Here is a 17,445-nt window from a genome sequence, read left to right on the forward strand (position 1 = left end):
ATTGATTTTGTGCATCAACATTTGTAAATAGTTTCTTGCAAGCAATTGAGCCCGCAGATGCCATGAGTTTTGAAACTGTATTAAACAGGTGGAACATATTAAAATCTAATAGCATCTTTATGTTTAACTAGGAATAAAAAATAGATATTTGTAGTATATAGCACAAGTTTTAAAACTCTTTAACTCTTCTTTCTAAGTAAATTTGGCAAATACGTACAATCCAATCTTCGACCATTTCAAGCTTATACTTTTTCTTTTCTTCTACCAAATTTGTCATGTCACCCAAGGTCATATGCAAAGTCAGCTAATTGCAAACATTTGAGTTAAGTTGTGCAAAAAGTTGAGTTCGCTTTAATTGAAAAAATAATCACCAATACAATTAGGCAAGAAGGGGAAAAAGATAATCATGAGGAGCTGGAAATATTTTGACTTCAACAAGACGATATTGACCAGGTTTTACTTACGTACCTGCAAGCTCCAAGTTGTGGTATCAACTCCGAAAAAAAAAAAAAGATCGTCCCACTATTGAAGGCATAACTTTTGAAGTTGAATACGGTAGATTAGCTACCGAGTATTGTTCAAACAGTAGATAATTATTTGACCGAACGAAAAAGTAGAAATTTATGAACAAAATTCTTTACGTAAGTACGTAACCGATAAAGATGAAGAATTTGGTCTTGATCTTTTTCTTCTTGTGAGAGTTTTAATATTGAATTTGTAAACCCAGTGGTTTTGGAAATAACTAGGTAACGACGTGATTACAAAAGTAAATGAGCACAATGGGGATTTGGCAAAGTAATCACGTTTAAGTTGATAAAATATACATTTAAGAGCTTTAGGAAAATTTTATATTTGTTGTTTGTACCGTACTTCATCACTTCCGAAACTACCAATCACTGGTCAACTCCGTACCTTCAAGGGCCCACTGAAGAGCTCATGTGTAGGCACCCTTGCTGAAGCACATGAGTTCCTCCCCAATCCAGAGACTAATCATAACACGACACATGTCAACATCAAAATAAAGCTCCTAGAGTCTTAGATCAATCGTGGACAGGATCCGAAGACTTTCCTTATCTATAAAAGGAGGCCGTTCTCCAACAATTAATTTCTAATGCCATTATTGTACTTAAACTCGTCCTTAGAACTCACTATTAATGATTATGCTTAAACCTATGTGTTGTGTAAACTTTTCACTATTAATAAGAACTCATCTACCCTCGTGGACGTAACCTAACTTAGGTTGAACCACGTACTTCTAGTGTTTGTTTCCTTACCTCTATCTATTTACATAGTATCCTCACTCGGTGATTGAAGCAACCTTGCGAAGGTCACAAACTTGTCACTTTACATTGTTCCAAAGTTTAATTCATTTTGTGTATCAACATTTGGCGTTGTTTGTGGAAACGAGATTAATTCCTACTCTCACCAACTTTGTCAGACTGGTTTCTATCGTGCATGCACTCTCATTTGATAAGGCATGCCTCTCCAACATGCGGAGCGAAGGAAGCTACAACATGCAGAAAAGCACCCCTTGCATGCCTAGCGTGAGGCAGCGAATGAGGGAAAAGATCGAGCCTGCTCTTCGAACTAAAGTCGAAGAGGTTAGAACTCAGTATAAAATTAAAAAAATGACCATAAGGAATGAGATCATTGAGGAACAATATGAGAATGTCTTCGAGATGTTTTGCGACGCTATACAGACTTAGTCTTAAGAGCCATTGCCTTCGTGACTGCGGATCAACACATAGTACCCACCAACGGAAAGATTCACATGTCTTTAACACGACATTCTTAATGACGAGCGGCCTTATACCCAAGATATTGATCAACACGAGACTTCTCTCAACCTAGCTGCTTTAAACCGAAGCAAAACAAGTGGAAGAAGACATCTCCTTGTAAAAGGAATGGAATGATCAACGGCCGGTTATCGCGACTGTCAAGACCTCTTACGGCATCGTTGAGAAAAACCTATCCACATAGGCTCAAAGATCATTGACCTAAGGGTCATCAAAGGAATCATTCACTTACCACAACCAAGGTCAACTACTAACCTAAGGAAGAAACGACAAGACTTAGAGGAACAAGAAGGTGTTTAAGACTTGGGGGACTTCCAACATGCATTTCCCGGAAGCTAGTATGGTGAATAAAAAAAAACGCCACATACTCTTGACTATACTTGCCTACTACCAATAAATGATGGAAACTATGAATTAGGGTTCTAATAGTGCCTGACTCCACTGAGGACCGCCTTATCCTGCAGCTTCTCAAGGAAGTGAACAGACTAAAGGCCAAACGTCATGCCAAGGTACCTGACTAGAATCAGCCGAGGCCAGGCCCTCTAGCAAGTAGGATTTTTGGCACCCCTTTACAAGGAGAAACAAAACAGAAGCTTGGTTTGCTATCGTAAATTGGGAGGGGAGATCCAATTGAGCATATCTATCTCTTTGAATCCACCATGGCATACCGAGGCATAGTAATGAAGAACGATGTCTTATTTTCCCTTTCATTCTATCTGTGGGACCTCTCAATTGGTATTGTCATCTTCAACCTGATACAATAGATTATTATGCTACGCTTAAGAGACTTTTTGTGGTGCAACGCATCTTCTAGGCTTATTTCTTACACTCCACTATAGATTTGTACACCATTCATCAGAAGTCAAACCAGTCATTGCGTGAACATGCCAGTAGCTTCAGCCACGAGTATTCATTTTGTGATGTGGTAGATTATAAAATAGCACTCAGGGCCTTCACAGTAGGTGTCAACATACACTTTTTCCCTTTGGCATGTGTTGCAATGTGCCTTGACAACTTGTCATTATTCTCACCCACTTCGTAATGCAAGAACTCACCTTTGTATCAGCAACTAGGTGATGAAAGGTACAACTCATACTCTAATAAATAATTTCTTTCCTTTGGAAAATTACCATGCTTTCCACCAACTAGGTAATGAAGGATCTCACTCTCGTCCACTAACTAGGTGATGGAAAGTACAACGAGTACTCCACTTTTTTCACTAACCAGGTAATGAAGGGACTCACCTTGTATCACCAGCTAGGTGATAAAGGGTACTACCCGTACTCTAATATATAATTTTATCATTCAACAGTAACGATGCTTTAATAAAGCAACAAAGGCTTCTCTGCATTTGTAATACTTTGACAAGTCTGAAGCTTTATTAACCTAGAAAGCTACATATCGTATACAAAGGCTAAACTTTTACAAGACTATTTGACATCGAAATGTGAAGCGGTCGCTTGCAAAACTCTTCAGTCCTCTTACATCTACTTCAAATATTTCTCTCTTCAACAGTGCAAACACTACAACCCCAATATGGGTTTGAAAGGCAACTATTGGGAGGTCAATAAATTTATATAGCTTCCAAAAGGGTTCAAGTAACACGTAGGCTTCAACTCTTCAATGGCTTAATTTGCACCATGCAGTATGGAACGCTATTAACATCTCCTTCAACTGCACCAGAAGGTCAAACATTGTAGCTTCAATAAACTAGTTGGGTTCCCATGGATACAGTTCGAAGGAAACTCATTTGTAGGCTTTCTAAAAGCCTCAGGCATTTTCTACTCCAACATTTAGAAGAACTTCCGCCATTCAAGTTACGTGCCCAAAGGGAAAAACTTCAACCATTCACGCCATTTGTCCAAAGGAAAAAGCTTCAACCACTCAAGTTATATACACAAATGAAAAAACTTCAACTAGATTTTCTTTTCTCAAGAAAAAAAAAATTAAAAAGAAAAAAAACGGATTTGGGCTTAAGAAAAAAAATATATATGTACTTGGGCTACATCCAAAAAAAAAAGGAAAATTTTTTTAAAGTCTTTTTTCTTCAATGACTCGGGAAGCATAAGACACCACCTTCGGTAATCCTTCTTCATTGGAGATTTGGGGGACACCCATTATATGGTAATACACTTTAGTACTCGAAAGTTTCGTGAGTACTCTGCAACTTGGGTTTTGCAAGTGCTTAACCGAGAAGCTTTCCTTACTTAGGAACTTGGGGGAGCATTGTTTGTTTCATACTTCACCACCCCCAAAACTACTAAGCACCGGTCAACTTCATACCTTCAAGGACCCATTGAAGAGTTCATGTGGAGGCACCCTTGCCGAAGCACACAAGTTTCTCACCAATCAAAAGACCAATCACAACACCATAGAGATCAACATAAAAATAAAACTCCTAGAGTCCCACATCAATCGCAACGGGAGCTGAAGACTCTCATCAACATCTCCTTCAACCTCACCAGAAGGTCAAACATTGTAGCTTCAATAAACTAGTTGGGTTCCCATGGATATAGTTCGAAGGAAACTCATTTGTAGGCTTTCTAAAAGCCTCAGGCATTTTCTACTCCAACATTTAGAAGGACTTCCGCCATTCAAGTTACGTGCCCAAAGGGAAAAACTTCAACCATTCACGCCATTTGTCCAAAGGAAAAAGCTTCAACCACTCAAGTTATATACACAAATGAAAAAACTTCAACTAGATTTTCTTTCCTCAACAAAAAAAAAATTAAAAAGAATCAGACTACTTGTCTTCTTGTAGTTGGATCTCCAAGTTTTTGGAATGCTCCAAATTCTAGTTGAGCATCTAAATCTGGATCAATACCAACAAAAACATCTCGAAACAAGGCTCTAGCTCCATGCCAAATGGATTTATTTTTTGTCCCATAATCCCCCACTACTATATATATCGTGAAACATGTCATCTGTTTGTATTTTTTTTTTTTTAAGTCATTCGTTTATTTTTTTTAAGCATAACATAATATAGCATATTTGTATTTTTTTTATAATATAAGATATTCTTCCTTAAAGCATCCTCAGCTCTAATTTATAGATTACCTTTCTTGAATTTGGGATTATGTCTTAGAATTTGTTTGACACCTTCCTTGAATGTTATTTTGAATTATGAGTTAATTTTTAGATACTTTGTTTCCAATATTGGTACAACTGTTAATTGGCAAGGTGCTTGAATTTTGTTAAGGATTATTTGTTAACTTGCAGGTGCGCTTGAATATGGACATTCTAGATAATGATGAGGAAGAGTTTGACATATTAGCATGCGCTTGTACTCGAGCTATTGAAGCATATTATCTAAAATATGTGCATAAAACTCCATGTATGAATTTTTTCAAACAGGTAACATTTGGTTAATGAAAGTATTGCAAGCTAACTATAGTTTGAAAGGTTCAGGGAGAAAGTGATATTAGGAATGTTCTTGCATATGTTAGGACATAGTATAGAAGAAAAAAAAAAAAAAAAAAAAAGAGTAGCTAGGAGCAATTTCAACACTCTTCTGAGACCGTTAGTAGATATTTTGGTGTTCTGTTGGATATTGTATGTTAGATGGCAATAGATATTATCAAACCTATGGATTCCGAATTTAATACCACCCCATGGGGCATAAAGGTAAAAGACATCATCTCTCATATTTTTATAGGAGTGGCCAACCAACGGGGCATAAAGAGGTATTCAACCATAGACATTTTTCTCTTAGAAGCATAATTGAGCGTACGTTTAGAGTATGAAAAAAAGGGGGGGCAATTTTGAGGGATATGCTTGATTGGCTGTTCAATACGCAAGTGAATATTGTCATTGCTACAATGGCTCTTCATAACTACAAAAGGAGGCATTCTGAACGTGATAGGCATTTTGATGACCCCGAAGACTATAGTGAAGAGAGCGATATTGATGATGATGAAGAGGAAGATCGAAATCACGACCAAGGAGGGATGGAAGCATTAAGAAATAGCATAATGATGAACGCATATTTTACTATTTATTATCTCGCAAAAGCTACATTTTCTTGTGATATTTTGGACTTAGAGGAAAGGAATTACATAGTGTTGTGCTTTTATAGTTATATTAATGAGGTGGAGGAAAATATGATGTTATAATTCCTTATTTTTAAATAAACCTAATGGTTTGTTATGATTTAAGTGTCTACCTATTTGGCTGTATAATATACTTGTGGCCTACATTCATTTTTTCTTTTATTTATGTGCAGTGCATGTCACTTGTTGGAATTGGAGAAGCCTTCAGCACGAGTTTATTTCATAGATCACATGTCTATGCAATACTGAATCGACAAGGAAAAGAAAAAAACAAAAGAAAGCTGCATATTTCCTCTCCCATTTTTCAGGGTTAGCCTCCATACGAAACCAGAATAAGAGAGACCTTAGTGAAGTTAAATTGGACAGAAATATGGTGAAACACCTACACAAAGCAATTTCAAATTCATGGGTCTTTGCCAAAAGCATAAATTTGGGATATTAGGTTGCACAATCTGTTCAATTGCAGACGAAGTCTGATCAGCCATGGTGGATATCTATTTGGAGATGAAACTTCGATTGGAATTGTTATGTCTTTACCATTAGAGGCAGCGTAATCTCTTAGAGGTCAACTAAACAGACCTTAGTTGCCACTTCGTCCAACAACTGAAATTCTCACCGTACACGATCTATGAAGACAACGCAACATGCATTTTACAACTCAAGAATATTTCTGGATGGTAATGGTTCTGGGTGATATTTGAAGCTCCTGCGATCTTTTCCCCGTCGTTGACTTCCCGACGATGATCTATGAACACAACGCAGCATGCATCGAATGCTCAAGAAGGGTTACATCAAAGGAGACAACACCAAGCACATTGCATCGAAGTCTTTCTTCTCACATCAACAACAAGAGCATCAGAAGATTGAAGTCACGCAAATTCGTTCACAAGACCACCTGGCTGACCTCTTCACCAAATCACTACCGAAGGCGACATTTCAGAAGCTTGTTCAAGGATTGGTATGTGTAAACTTTCTGAGTTGTAACATTGTTAGTTCCCTTTGGAATTATGTCAAACTCAGGTGAGTATCTTGAAGTATACTTGCTTGATCTTAATGTATTATTTTTCCCTACGATTAGAAGCATTTTTACCACTGGGGTTTCGCTACCTGACGAGGTCTTGACGAGGCTCTCATCTTGGGTTGGTTATATCCTTGATGACGTCCTGTAGACATTTCATTTGACTTTGCATTGCTCCCAAATTTTTCTTTAACTATTTTGTCCTTACTCGGATTTTTACCATAGCCTTAGGCTTTTTTGTGAGACTTATTTCCTTATGCAAGTTCCTACCTTATTGAGACTACCGTGTTCCCAGAATCAGTGACGACGAGTCGACTTCCTCAACAACACATGATGCCGAATCTACTTGAGTATTTACACACTCGAGGTGGAGTGTTATAAACTTCTTATTTAAGTGTGATTGTGTAAATCTTAGATTATATTTTATTCTAGTTATTCTTCCCTATTAGGACTTGTATTCCTTGGAGGAGAATGATTTCTTTCCAACCTTATTATTATATATAAAGGCACTGTGTAGGGGGAATAACACATTTAGGAGGTCAATCAATTTGTATAGCTTCCAGAAGGCTTCAAGCAACATATAGGCTTCAACTCTCCGATCTCTTAATTTGCACCATGTAGTATGAAGCATTATTAACATCTCCTTCAACTGTACAAGAAGGTCAAACATTGTAGCTTCATTAAATTAGTTGGGTTGCCTTGGATATGGTTTGAAGGAAACTCATTTATAGGCTTTCTAAAAACCTCAGGCATTTTCTACTCCAACATTTACAAGAACTTCGAAGTCGCGAACTTCAATAAGCTATATAGCCACCATGACAACATGCAAGTATTATATCTTAACTTTACTTGCCAACAATGGTAAATGGAAACTTCGGTGGGAAATGCACACTAGTGTCCAAGAAAAAGAAAAAAAAATCATATTCTGCCAATTCTCTAACTCATCAACAACATGAGAATGATCCAACAAAAAATTGCTTCGCACAGACTGTGCGCGAAATCAATATATGGAGTGGTTGAAGCTTGAAAAAACTTCTACCTTTCAACCTAAGTGTCCACAAAAAAAAAAGCTTCAACCACTGAAGCTATGTGCTTAAGGGAAAAAGCTTCAACCACTCAAACTATGTGTCCAAAGGAGAAAAGCTTCAACCACTCAAGGTATGTATCCAAAGGAAAAAGCTTCAGCCACTCAAGCTATGCGCCCAAAGGAAAAAGCTTCAACCACTCAAACTACGTGTCCAAAGGAAAAAACTTCAGCCAAGCTATGCGCCCAGAAGAAAAAGCTTCACCCACTGAAGCTATGTGTCTAAAGGAAAAAGTTTCAGCCACTCAAGCTATGTGCCCAAAGGAAAAAACATCAACCCTTCAAGCCATTTGTCCAAAGGAAAAAGCTTCAACCACTCAAGTTATATACACAAATGAAAAAACTTCAATCAGATTTACTTTTCTCAACAAACAAAAAAGAAGGAATTGGGCTTAAGAAAAAAAAATATATGTACTTTGATAAGCTTATATTTATATATATTTTATATCAAATTCACTTGTCTTTTCTTAGTTAGTTCCTTATATTTTTTGAGTTATTTACTTTGTTTTTGTGTTTTGTAGGATTTGTCAAGTAAAGAAAAGAAAAATAGCACAAGTGGAATTTTAAGTAACAAATTCGTCAAAACTGTCTGTGCAGGTCAGCTGACTTTGGAAGCAAGTTGCAGACAGCTCAGAATGAATTAGAGAATGAGCTTTATATGCTTGCAAAGCTACGGATGTCTATTTTCTGGAGCATTTTGTGGATTGTTAATATTATTTTTCTAGAAGAAGTTATGGGCGTTTTAACACTGACATGTTCCTAAGAGGCTGACCAGTTTGTAACTGACAAGAAAGGATTGAAAGCAATAAATCCAATAAATCTAGCAGCCAAAACTGATGCAATCAAGAACAAACCAGCTGACAGGAAATGGAATTAAAGATGAGGATTAAGAGGGAGTAATTGGCATAAAGGCTACCCAAGGAGTTACAATTGTTTTACCATTTCCTCTCACTTATTGTCATCACTAAATGGCTATTAGTGGGTGAGTTAAGGAGAAGAAAATGATGCAACAAGAATTGGTTTAAAAGTAGCGTTGGGGAAGGAAGGAAAGAGGAGAGCCTTAGTCGATTTCTTTTGGTTCTATTTTCTCAAACTTCTTTTGTTTTAACTTAAGGATTGTGTTACTATATTTTTAGTAGTTAGGGGCTGTTTTGAAGCCCCGAATATGATTGCAAGTTTGTTATGACATTTCGTTTGAATTACTTTTATGAATGAATGAAAATTGGTTCACTACTTGTCTTATTGATGAATTCTTTATGTGTTTTCTACGGATGCATACTTAGTAAGCATATCTAGGATTCTAATGCTATGAATATGTGTGTGCCTGCCCTTGTCGAATGAGGACCTACATATATTCTAGAGTAGTACTTGTTAATTGCGATTAACATGTGAATCAATTTCTAGGATAAGTAAGACAACGCTAGTACTTACGATGCCTTGTGATGACTCAAACTCTTTTCGTTCTTAATGATTTCTACTTGTTAAATCTATGAACACATCATTCTAGATTGCATGCTAGGGACTAAGTTAAGTTGAAAACGCCATTCTCTCAACATACTACATAAGAAAGAGTAATAGGTTGAGTTCTAACATTGAGCCAACTTGAGCATCTTCATTCGAAAATGAAGGGAAGTTGAATGAAACATAACATGTTTGCATGATTATTTGGTGGTGGATAGCAATTCCCCTTACTCATTTTTCTTAATTTGCGAACTACTGAAAAATCTGTTTCTGTTCTGTTTTTGTTGGATTTAATTTAAATAGCAAATCAACTCCAAAAATCCCAAATATTTGTGTGAGTGTAGCTCTGTGTGTCTAGTATTTTCATCTAAAATTTGGTAGACTTTAGATAAGTATAAGTCGGTCTAATAATTAGTTTTTGGTGGCTGGCCAGTAGGGACAACAGCCCAGTTTTTGTAACATTTTAAGTAGTTAGATAAAACAATCTTCTACGGGAAAGACCCTTATTTTCATATGCTACAATTGACAAATATTATTGTTAATAAGGAAAATTAATAGGACATTTGTGTGCTACTTTGGGCTTAAGAAAAAAAGATATATGTACTTGGGCTACATCCAAAAAAAAGAGGAAAGAATTTTTAAAGTCTTTTTTCTTCATTGGCTCGGGAAATATAAGACACCTCCTTTGGTAATCCTCATCGATAGGAGATTTGGTGGACTCCTAATATATGCTAATACAGTTTAGTACTCGAAAGTTTCATGAGTACTCACCAATTTGGGTTTTGCAAGTCTCCAACCGAGAAGCTTTCCTCACTCGTGAACTTGGGGGACCACTGTTTGTTCTGTAGTTCACCACCCTCGAAACTACTAAGTATCGGTCAACCTCATACCTTCAAGGACCCACTAAAGAGTTCATGTGGAGGCACCCTTGCCGAAGCACATGAGTTTTTCTCCAATCAAGAGACCAATCACAACACGACAAGTGTCAACCTAAAAATAAAACTCCTAGAGTCCCACATCAATCGTGGATGGGAGCCGAAGGCCCTCATCAACTATACAGGGAGACCGTTCTCGAACAATTAATTCCAAATGTCATTATTGTGCATAAACTCGTCATTAGAACTCACTAATGATGATTATGCTTAAACTTATGTCTTGTGTAAAATCTTCACTATTGATGAGGACTCCTTCACCCTCGTGGATGTAGCCCCATTTAAGGTGAACCACATACATCTTGTGTTGCTTCCCTACCTTCATCTCTTTACATATTATCCTCACTAGGTAATGGAGCAACATTGCGATGGTTACAAACTCGACACTTTACGTCGTTCCAAAGTCTCACTGATTTTGTGCATCAACATTTGTAAATAGTTTCTTGCAAGCAATTAAGCCCGCGCGATGCTGTGAATTTTAAAACTGTGTTAAGTAGGCGGAATATATTAAAATCTATTAGCATCCTTATGTTCAACAAAGAATAAAAAATAGATGTTTGTAATATATAGCAAAAGTTTTAAAACTCTTTAATTCTTCTAAGTAAATTTGACAAATACGTAAAATCCAATCTTCGACCAGTTCAAGCGTATACTTTTTCTTTTCTTCTATCAAATTTGTCATGTCACCCAAGGTCATATGCAAAGCCAGGTAACTGAAAACATTTGTGTTAAGTTGTGCAAAAAGTTGAGCACGCTTTAATTGAAAAAATAATCACTAATACAATTAGGCAAGAAGGGGACGAAGATAATCCTGAGGAGCTAGAAATATTTTGACTTCAACAAGAAGATATTAACAAGGTTTTACATACGTACCCAAAAGCTCCAGGGTGTGGTATCAACTCCAAAAAAAAAAAAAAAAAAAAAAAAAAAAAAAAAAAAAAAAAACATCCCAAACAATAGTATAGAAATGTTTTAGTCCATCTAAAACCTTTTCTTATTTATTTTTATTTTATTTTTTATTTTTTATTTTTTTTGTGGCCTTGCTTATTATTGTACTTATTAACAATTGCTACTATGTCGAGGCGAGTTTCTTTACAATTGGACCAAGAAAAATAATAACTTATTACAATGTGGTATTTATTCCTAAACCCAAACTAGGACCAAAACTGTTTACGACTATAAATAAGTTATTCCTTTCTATAGAGAGGCCTTACTGTAGCATTCACAGCTCTTGTAGCTTTTTATTGAATTATTGAATCTCAAAGAATACTTACATTATTGAAAGGAAATACAAACGCGGAAGGTATTGAAATACAAATACATAAAAAGGACAATTATCCACTTAAATGTTTATAATCAACAATAAATTTCTTTTAATTCCTTCAATTCTTCTTAAGCAAATTTTTGAACCAATGTGCCGAGAGTTTTGGGTGTCTTTTTAGCCCGTCACTATAATCCACGTAGTTTAAACCAAATCGGACGGTGTATCCCGAGTCCCATTCAAAGTCATCCAACAATGTCCACGGAAAGTATCCCTTCACTTTCGCACCATTTCTGCACACAAATACACAAATGTTCATATGGTTTAGGTCAATATAATGATTAAATAACAATAACTTAAGAAGGCTAGGCAGTATATAGCCTTAATTAATTTGTTAATAACTACTTACTTGATCGCCGCTTGAAGGTAACACAGGTGACGGTAGTGGTAGTCAATTCTATTGGTATCATGAAGAGCCTCGTCAATTGATAGTTCTGGATTATTCAACTCTGATACACCTACGTACATATTATTGCACAAAAGATTAAATTTAGTTTTTTCCGTTTAAAAAAAAAAAAAAAACGTGTAGTTTCATTTTACACCATTATAAATATGTGAAACATTTGCATTTAATCAAGGCTTAAACGTATGTATGACATACCATTCTCAGTAATATAAATGATTGGATCATTATATTTTTCCTTTGTGTAGAGCACAAGATCATGAATTCCTTTTGGATATACATATAACCAATCTGAAGCAGTCTGCAACACCATTTCAAGATAATGCGTTAATGTTGGGGTAAAAAACTAATCCTCCAAATGCAAATAGCTCAAAATGATAAATTTGATGTATACCTGTGGACCAATAAGTACTCCATTAAGCTCAGCTGCCACAATATTTACAAACATTAGAATACAATTGGTGTAAATATTAGAATATAATTAATGTAATTAAGAAGTCAAACTAGGTCAAGAAGAACAAAGAACTTAAGCTATTGAAAGTAAGTTTCCTTTCGCACTCACTTGTAAGATCAGCTTGAGGGTCTGTTACGAAGCTTGCCTGTAGTGAATTGTTCTTCGGTGTACTAGTTGCGTATCTAGCAGTATAATAATTTATTCCAAGAAAATCAAACGATCCGTTTAGCAACTTGGATTGTTCTTTTGTGAATTTTGGCAATCTTTTTCCTACAATTGATCGCATGGTGTGTGGATAGTCACCACTTGTTAACGGGTCCAAAAACCTACAAAACATGAAAATTCCAAATATTAGCCTAATTATAGCATTATATATAAAGAGTAATGCTAGCTAGGTTGTATCAATGTTACAAGTCATAAGTAAACATGTAATTGAGTTTATATATAATTTATTAAGACACTTGCCATCCAAACATAAAATCCAAAGATCGTAAGGCAGCATCTTTATCTTGCTTTGACTCCGAAGCAGGCTCAAACCAGTATGTCACCAATGTTATTCCTATCAAGCCTTTCTGAGATGCCTGCCCAAAAATATGAATTTTGGTTGAATAAATAGGAGTTATAGAAAAAACATACAACCTTTAGATTATCTTACTACTGAGAGTATTCCCTCTTGTATTACAACTCCATAATAATGATTCATATAGAATTCTCAATTAGGAGCCAATATGCTGACCCAAAAAAAAAAAAAAAAAAAAAAAGAAACTGTTATTGAACCTGATATCTATTCTTGTACAATTCTACAACTGCTCCATGAGCAAGAAGAATGTGGTGTGTCACCAAGTATGGTTCAATGGCTGAATCTCCACCGGTGCAGTTTAGATTTTGCCAAGAAGAGCAGCGTCCCGGTGCTAGAGTCCCAACAGCATAACCCATGCTACTAAAAGTATATGGCTCATTTACCGTGAACCAGTGCTTGACTCGATCACCAAATTCCTTATAACAAAGTTCTGCATAGTCTTTAAAATGATCGCTGTAGATACAAATTTATGTTACGTATATCAGTATGTATTTTATCAAATTATCAATGAGAAAATAAATTTTGTTCACTTACACAATACGAGGGCTTAAAAAACCACCATATTCATCTTCTAAAGCTTGGGGAACATCCCAATGAAAGAGTGTTACAAACGGCTTTAAACCTGTAGTACATGATCAGTAAAATCAAATTAAAAGTCTAATTGAATGATGTTCTAAAAATTCATGTAATAATTGTTTAAGGTAGGATGATTAACCATTGCGTAGGAGTTCATTGATGAGATTGTTGTAATAATCAATTCCTTTTCTGTTAACGCCACCACTTAATGTTCCATCTAATTAGAAAAAAAATAACAAGAAAAAAAAAGGGTTAACCAGTAGATAACTCGATCACATTACTTTAGTTAAAAGTATATAAAGAGTAATTTTCTTGTTGGAAAAATAATTCTTATGCACAATATTGACATTGGTCCCAACCAAATATGAGGATGTGGAGCAACTTACTTGGTAATAATCTGGACCATGAAATAGATAATCTGTAAGCATCCAACTCCATATCCTTCATGATCCCCACATCTTCCTAAAATGACAAAAGTTTAAAATTAAATATTGAGGATCTCATTATATATTGTCCTTTTTATTTTATTTTTATAAAGGCTCCAATTTAATATGTTAACATGTGCCCTTCAAGTATAAAGGGTCAAGAGACAAAGTTATGAGGTTTTAGACCTTATAGCGGTGATATTGATCTATAGCGACGTCTCCGTTACTGCCATCAGCGATTTTTTCTGTAGTTATTCAAAAACATAATGGTGAAATCCATATCATGTGCAAGGTACTTTATATGCGTGCGCACTGATGAAGTATATACATATATTGTACAGATCACATGACCACGTACTATTTGTCTCCCAACAAAGTGCATGGTTATTAGAGAGGTTGGAGTTTACTTGTCCTCACGAAGAAAAGAATGAGGTGCTATTTATACTCCTTTTGAAATGAAGTAGCTAAAGTTTTCATATTACCAATTGATTAAATCACAGACCTGGATGTTTGTGGGTGAAGGTATCCCATATGCTTGGGCCTCTTCCATCTTCTTTTACTGCACCTTCATACTGAAATATACACACATGCATATACGTAAGAGTACTACTACACACGCAAGGAAGATGTCAACATTATAATTCATGCATGGATGCTAACTGCATGCATAAAATACACCAAAAATATGGTAAATAATCCCAAAAGAAATATATAAATGTGAGTGTGTGTGTAAAATACATATATATACAGACCTGGTAAGCTGCGGAACCTGTGCCAAATATAAACCCTGGTTCAAAACTGCTGCGATTGAGAAATTCGCAATGAACAGGTGGATCTGTATTAGTTGCTTTGCTATTTGTCAATGCAAAGCCAATGAGTAGCAGCACACCAAAGAGCAAAGATCGTGAATATTTCATTGCCATAACTTGGGAGTTTTGATATCGATCGAGATAATTAAGTTATCTCCTCCTGGAATATTGCATGGGGTTTATATAGAGAAAGGGAGGAAGGGATATGGTGTCTACGTACTAGCTCATGAGAATTGTAAAGGGTTAAAAATTGTAAACAAAATTGACTTTGAAAGCCCTAGTTTAAAGACCAAGTCATGGTTTGACTTTGATTTAATATTTTTCATTTATATATATTTTTACAATTCAAAAACACAAAAGTTTGACCCCTCTCTAATTTTTCTAATTTTTTTCTTTATTTGAATTTTTGGGACTTATAATGAACTATTCATTTTGTTGACATATTTGGATAACTACACAGTCTTCAATTTGAACAGTTTTTTGTATATATGATATTCAAATTAAAATTAAAAAATCAATAACTTATACTATATATATGAAAATACATTATTTATAAAAACAAATTATTCCTTGAGTTGAAAAGTAAGATAATGTAGATAACTGTACGATCAATCTCATTTTAATTTGCAATGATCAATCCTTGAGTTACCCTTGAGTTTTCCCGCAAAAGAAAATGTTAACTGCATTAGGAAACAAAGAGTCATTTATCTGCATGTTTATATGATGTATGTCCAAATGTTTAAGGCATAACTTTTGAAGTTGAATATGGAAGATTAGCTATAGGGACTTGTTCAAACAGTGGAAAATTACTTGACCCAACAAAAAAATAGAAATTTCTGACGAGAATTCTTTACGTAAGTACGTAAGCGATAAAGATGAAGACTTTAATCTTGATCTTTTTCTTCTTGTTAGAGTTTTAGTATTGAATTGGTAAACCCAGTGGTTTTTTGAAATTGGCTTTCCACTCTAATTAAGAAGGCATCGAAATAGCTAGGTTCTCAAGTTGGCTATTTTGCTCCTAAAGATTGTCAAAGGATTCCATTGGGTGGTTTTTTCGAAGGTTTGGACACCCTTCAAAGTATAGTAGTTACACATTCTTCTTGCTAGTACAAGAATGAGAATTGTGAAGGTTTAAAATTTGTAAACAAAATTGGCTTTGAAATTCCTAGTTTAAAGTCCAAGTCATGGTCTGTAATTTAAAAGAAAGCACGTTTCATGTACCCATTAGTTGTCTACGTATGTAAAAGAATGAATAATCCTTGTGTTCCACCTATGAGGAATGCACATATTCTACAAATTTTATATTGTGATCGTTTAGTTTCTTAATTTTTATTTGAACATCATCTAAACAAAAAGAATTATTTGAATAAAAGATTTATAATGAACTATTCATTTTATTGATACATTTGGATGACTAAACAGTCTTCAATTTGAATAGCTTTTTGTATATATGATATTCAAATTAAGATTAAGAAATTAATAACTTATACTACAAAAATACATTATTTACAAAAAAATTATTCCTTGAGTTGAAAAGTAAGATAATGTACACAACAGGTCGATCAATCTCATCTTAATTTGAAATGATCAATCCTTGAATTACTCTTGAGTTTTCTAGCGAAAGAAAATATTTTTTGGATTCGGAAACAAAGAGTCATTTATCTGCATGTTTATATTATGCATGTCCAACTGTTGATGGGCAAAACTTTTGAAGTTGAATATGGGCGATTAGCTACAAAGACTTATTCAAACAGTAGAAAATTATTTGACTCAACAAAAAAGTAGAAATTTATGACCAGAATTCTTTACATAAGTATATAATAGATAAGTATGAAGAATTAATTAATCTTGATCTTTTTCTTCTTGTTAGAGTTTTAATATTGAATCCGTAAACCCAGTGGTTTTGTGAAATTGTATTTCCACGCTAATTAAGAAGGCATCGAAATAGCTAGGTTCTCAAATTGGCTATGTCGCTCCTAAAGATTGTGAAAGGATACCATTGGGGTGGCTTCTTCTTCGTAGTACAAGAAATTGATTAGTTGTTTCAAGAGACTGGTTTTTATTAGCTTACATCTATTTATTTTGATTTAATATTTTTCATTTATATATATTTTTACAATTCAAAAACACAAAAGTTTGACCCCTCTCTAATTTTTCTAATTTTTTTCTTCATTTGAATTTTTGGGACTTATATTGAATTTTAGTGTGTCTCGGAACCTGAAGGAATTGGGAGGGGGGGTCATTTCATTTTTGGATATAGAACGAATAGGTTCAGGATATGAGAGAATTAAGTATACCCACTAGAAAGACTAATCCAAACCATAATGATGTGCCAGAAAATAGAACATTTTTGTTACCCGACCAACCCTTAGGAGAAGCAAAGGCAACATCTACACTAATCAATAAGATTAAAGAAGTAGCAATTAATGCAAAAACAGCCAATAGGAAAGCAATATTCATGTTCCTAATCCTCCAATCTACCAACAAAAGAATTATACCATTTGATCCCTTTATCAACCAAAAAATTGTACACCTTA

The 17,445-nt window shown here is 35.0% G+C and overlaps 1 protein-coding gene and 1 long non-coding RNA gene across 2 annotated transcripts; one reads left to right on the top strand and one right to left on the bottom strand.

Annotated features, from left to right (window-relative positions):
- The first annotated feature begins 4,601 nt into the window (after nucleotides 1-4,601).
- LOC125470984 lies at nucleotides 4,602-5,953 on the top strand. Its single transcript, XR_007253320.1, has 2 exons — nucleotides 4,602-5,150; nucleotides 5,452-5,953. It is a non-coding gene; the product is annotated as an uncharacterized LOC125470984 (long non-coding RNA).
- A 5,962-nt stretch (nucleotides 5,954-11,915) lies between these two features.
- LOC103928119 (cyanogenic beta-glucosidase-like) lies at nucleotides 11,916-15,051 on the bottom strand. Its single transcript, XM_048570830.1, has 12 exons — nucleotides 14,852-15,051; nucleotides 14,602-14,671; nucleotides 14,286-14,344; nucleotides 14,061-14,136; nucleotides 13,814-13,891; nucleotides 13,633-13,720; nucleotides 13,296-13,551; nucleotides 12,984-13,099; nucleotides 12,627-12,844; nucleotides 12,459-12,490; nucleotides 12,263-12,365; nucleotides 11,916-12,119 (listed from the first exon to the last, which is right to left on the bottom strand). Exons 1-12 carry the CDS (start codon nucleotides 15,020-15,022, stop codon nucleotides 12,007-12,009), a joined length of 1,380 nt encoding a protein of 459 aa, XP_048426787.1. The 5' UTR covers nucleotides 15,023-15,051; the 3' UTR covers nucleotides 11,916-12,006.
- Between the last annotated feature and the right edge of the window lie 2,394 nt (nucleotides 15,052-17,445).

The sequence above is a fragment of a genome, unplaced genomic scaffold (assembly GCF_019419815.1).
Source record: "Pyrus x bretschneideri cultivar Hongxiangsu unplaced genomic scaffold, Pyrus_bretschneideri_v1 Contig55, whole genome shotgun sequence".
NCBI classification, from domain to species: domain Eukaryota; kingdom Viridiplantae; phylum Streptophyta; class Magnoliopsida; order Rosales; family Rosaceae; genus Pyrus; species Pyrus x bretschneideri.

Excerpts from the sequence above, each read along its gene's own strand:
- LOC103928119 (XM_048570830.1), bottom strand. The coding sequence starts at position 15,022 with ATGGCAATGAAATATTCACGATCTTTGCTCTTTGGTGTGCTGCTACTC. Across the intron at positions 14,137-14,285 it reads ATCAATATCACCGCTATAAG|GAAGATGTGGGGATCATGAA; the intron begins GTCTAAAACCTC and ends TTGTCATTTTAG. Across the intron at positions 13,552-13,632 it reads TTTTTAAGCCCTCGTATTGT|CGATCATTTTAAAGACTATG; the intron begins GTAAGTGAACAA and ends TTGTATCTACAG.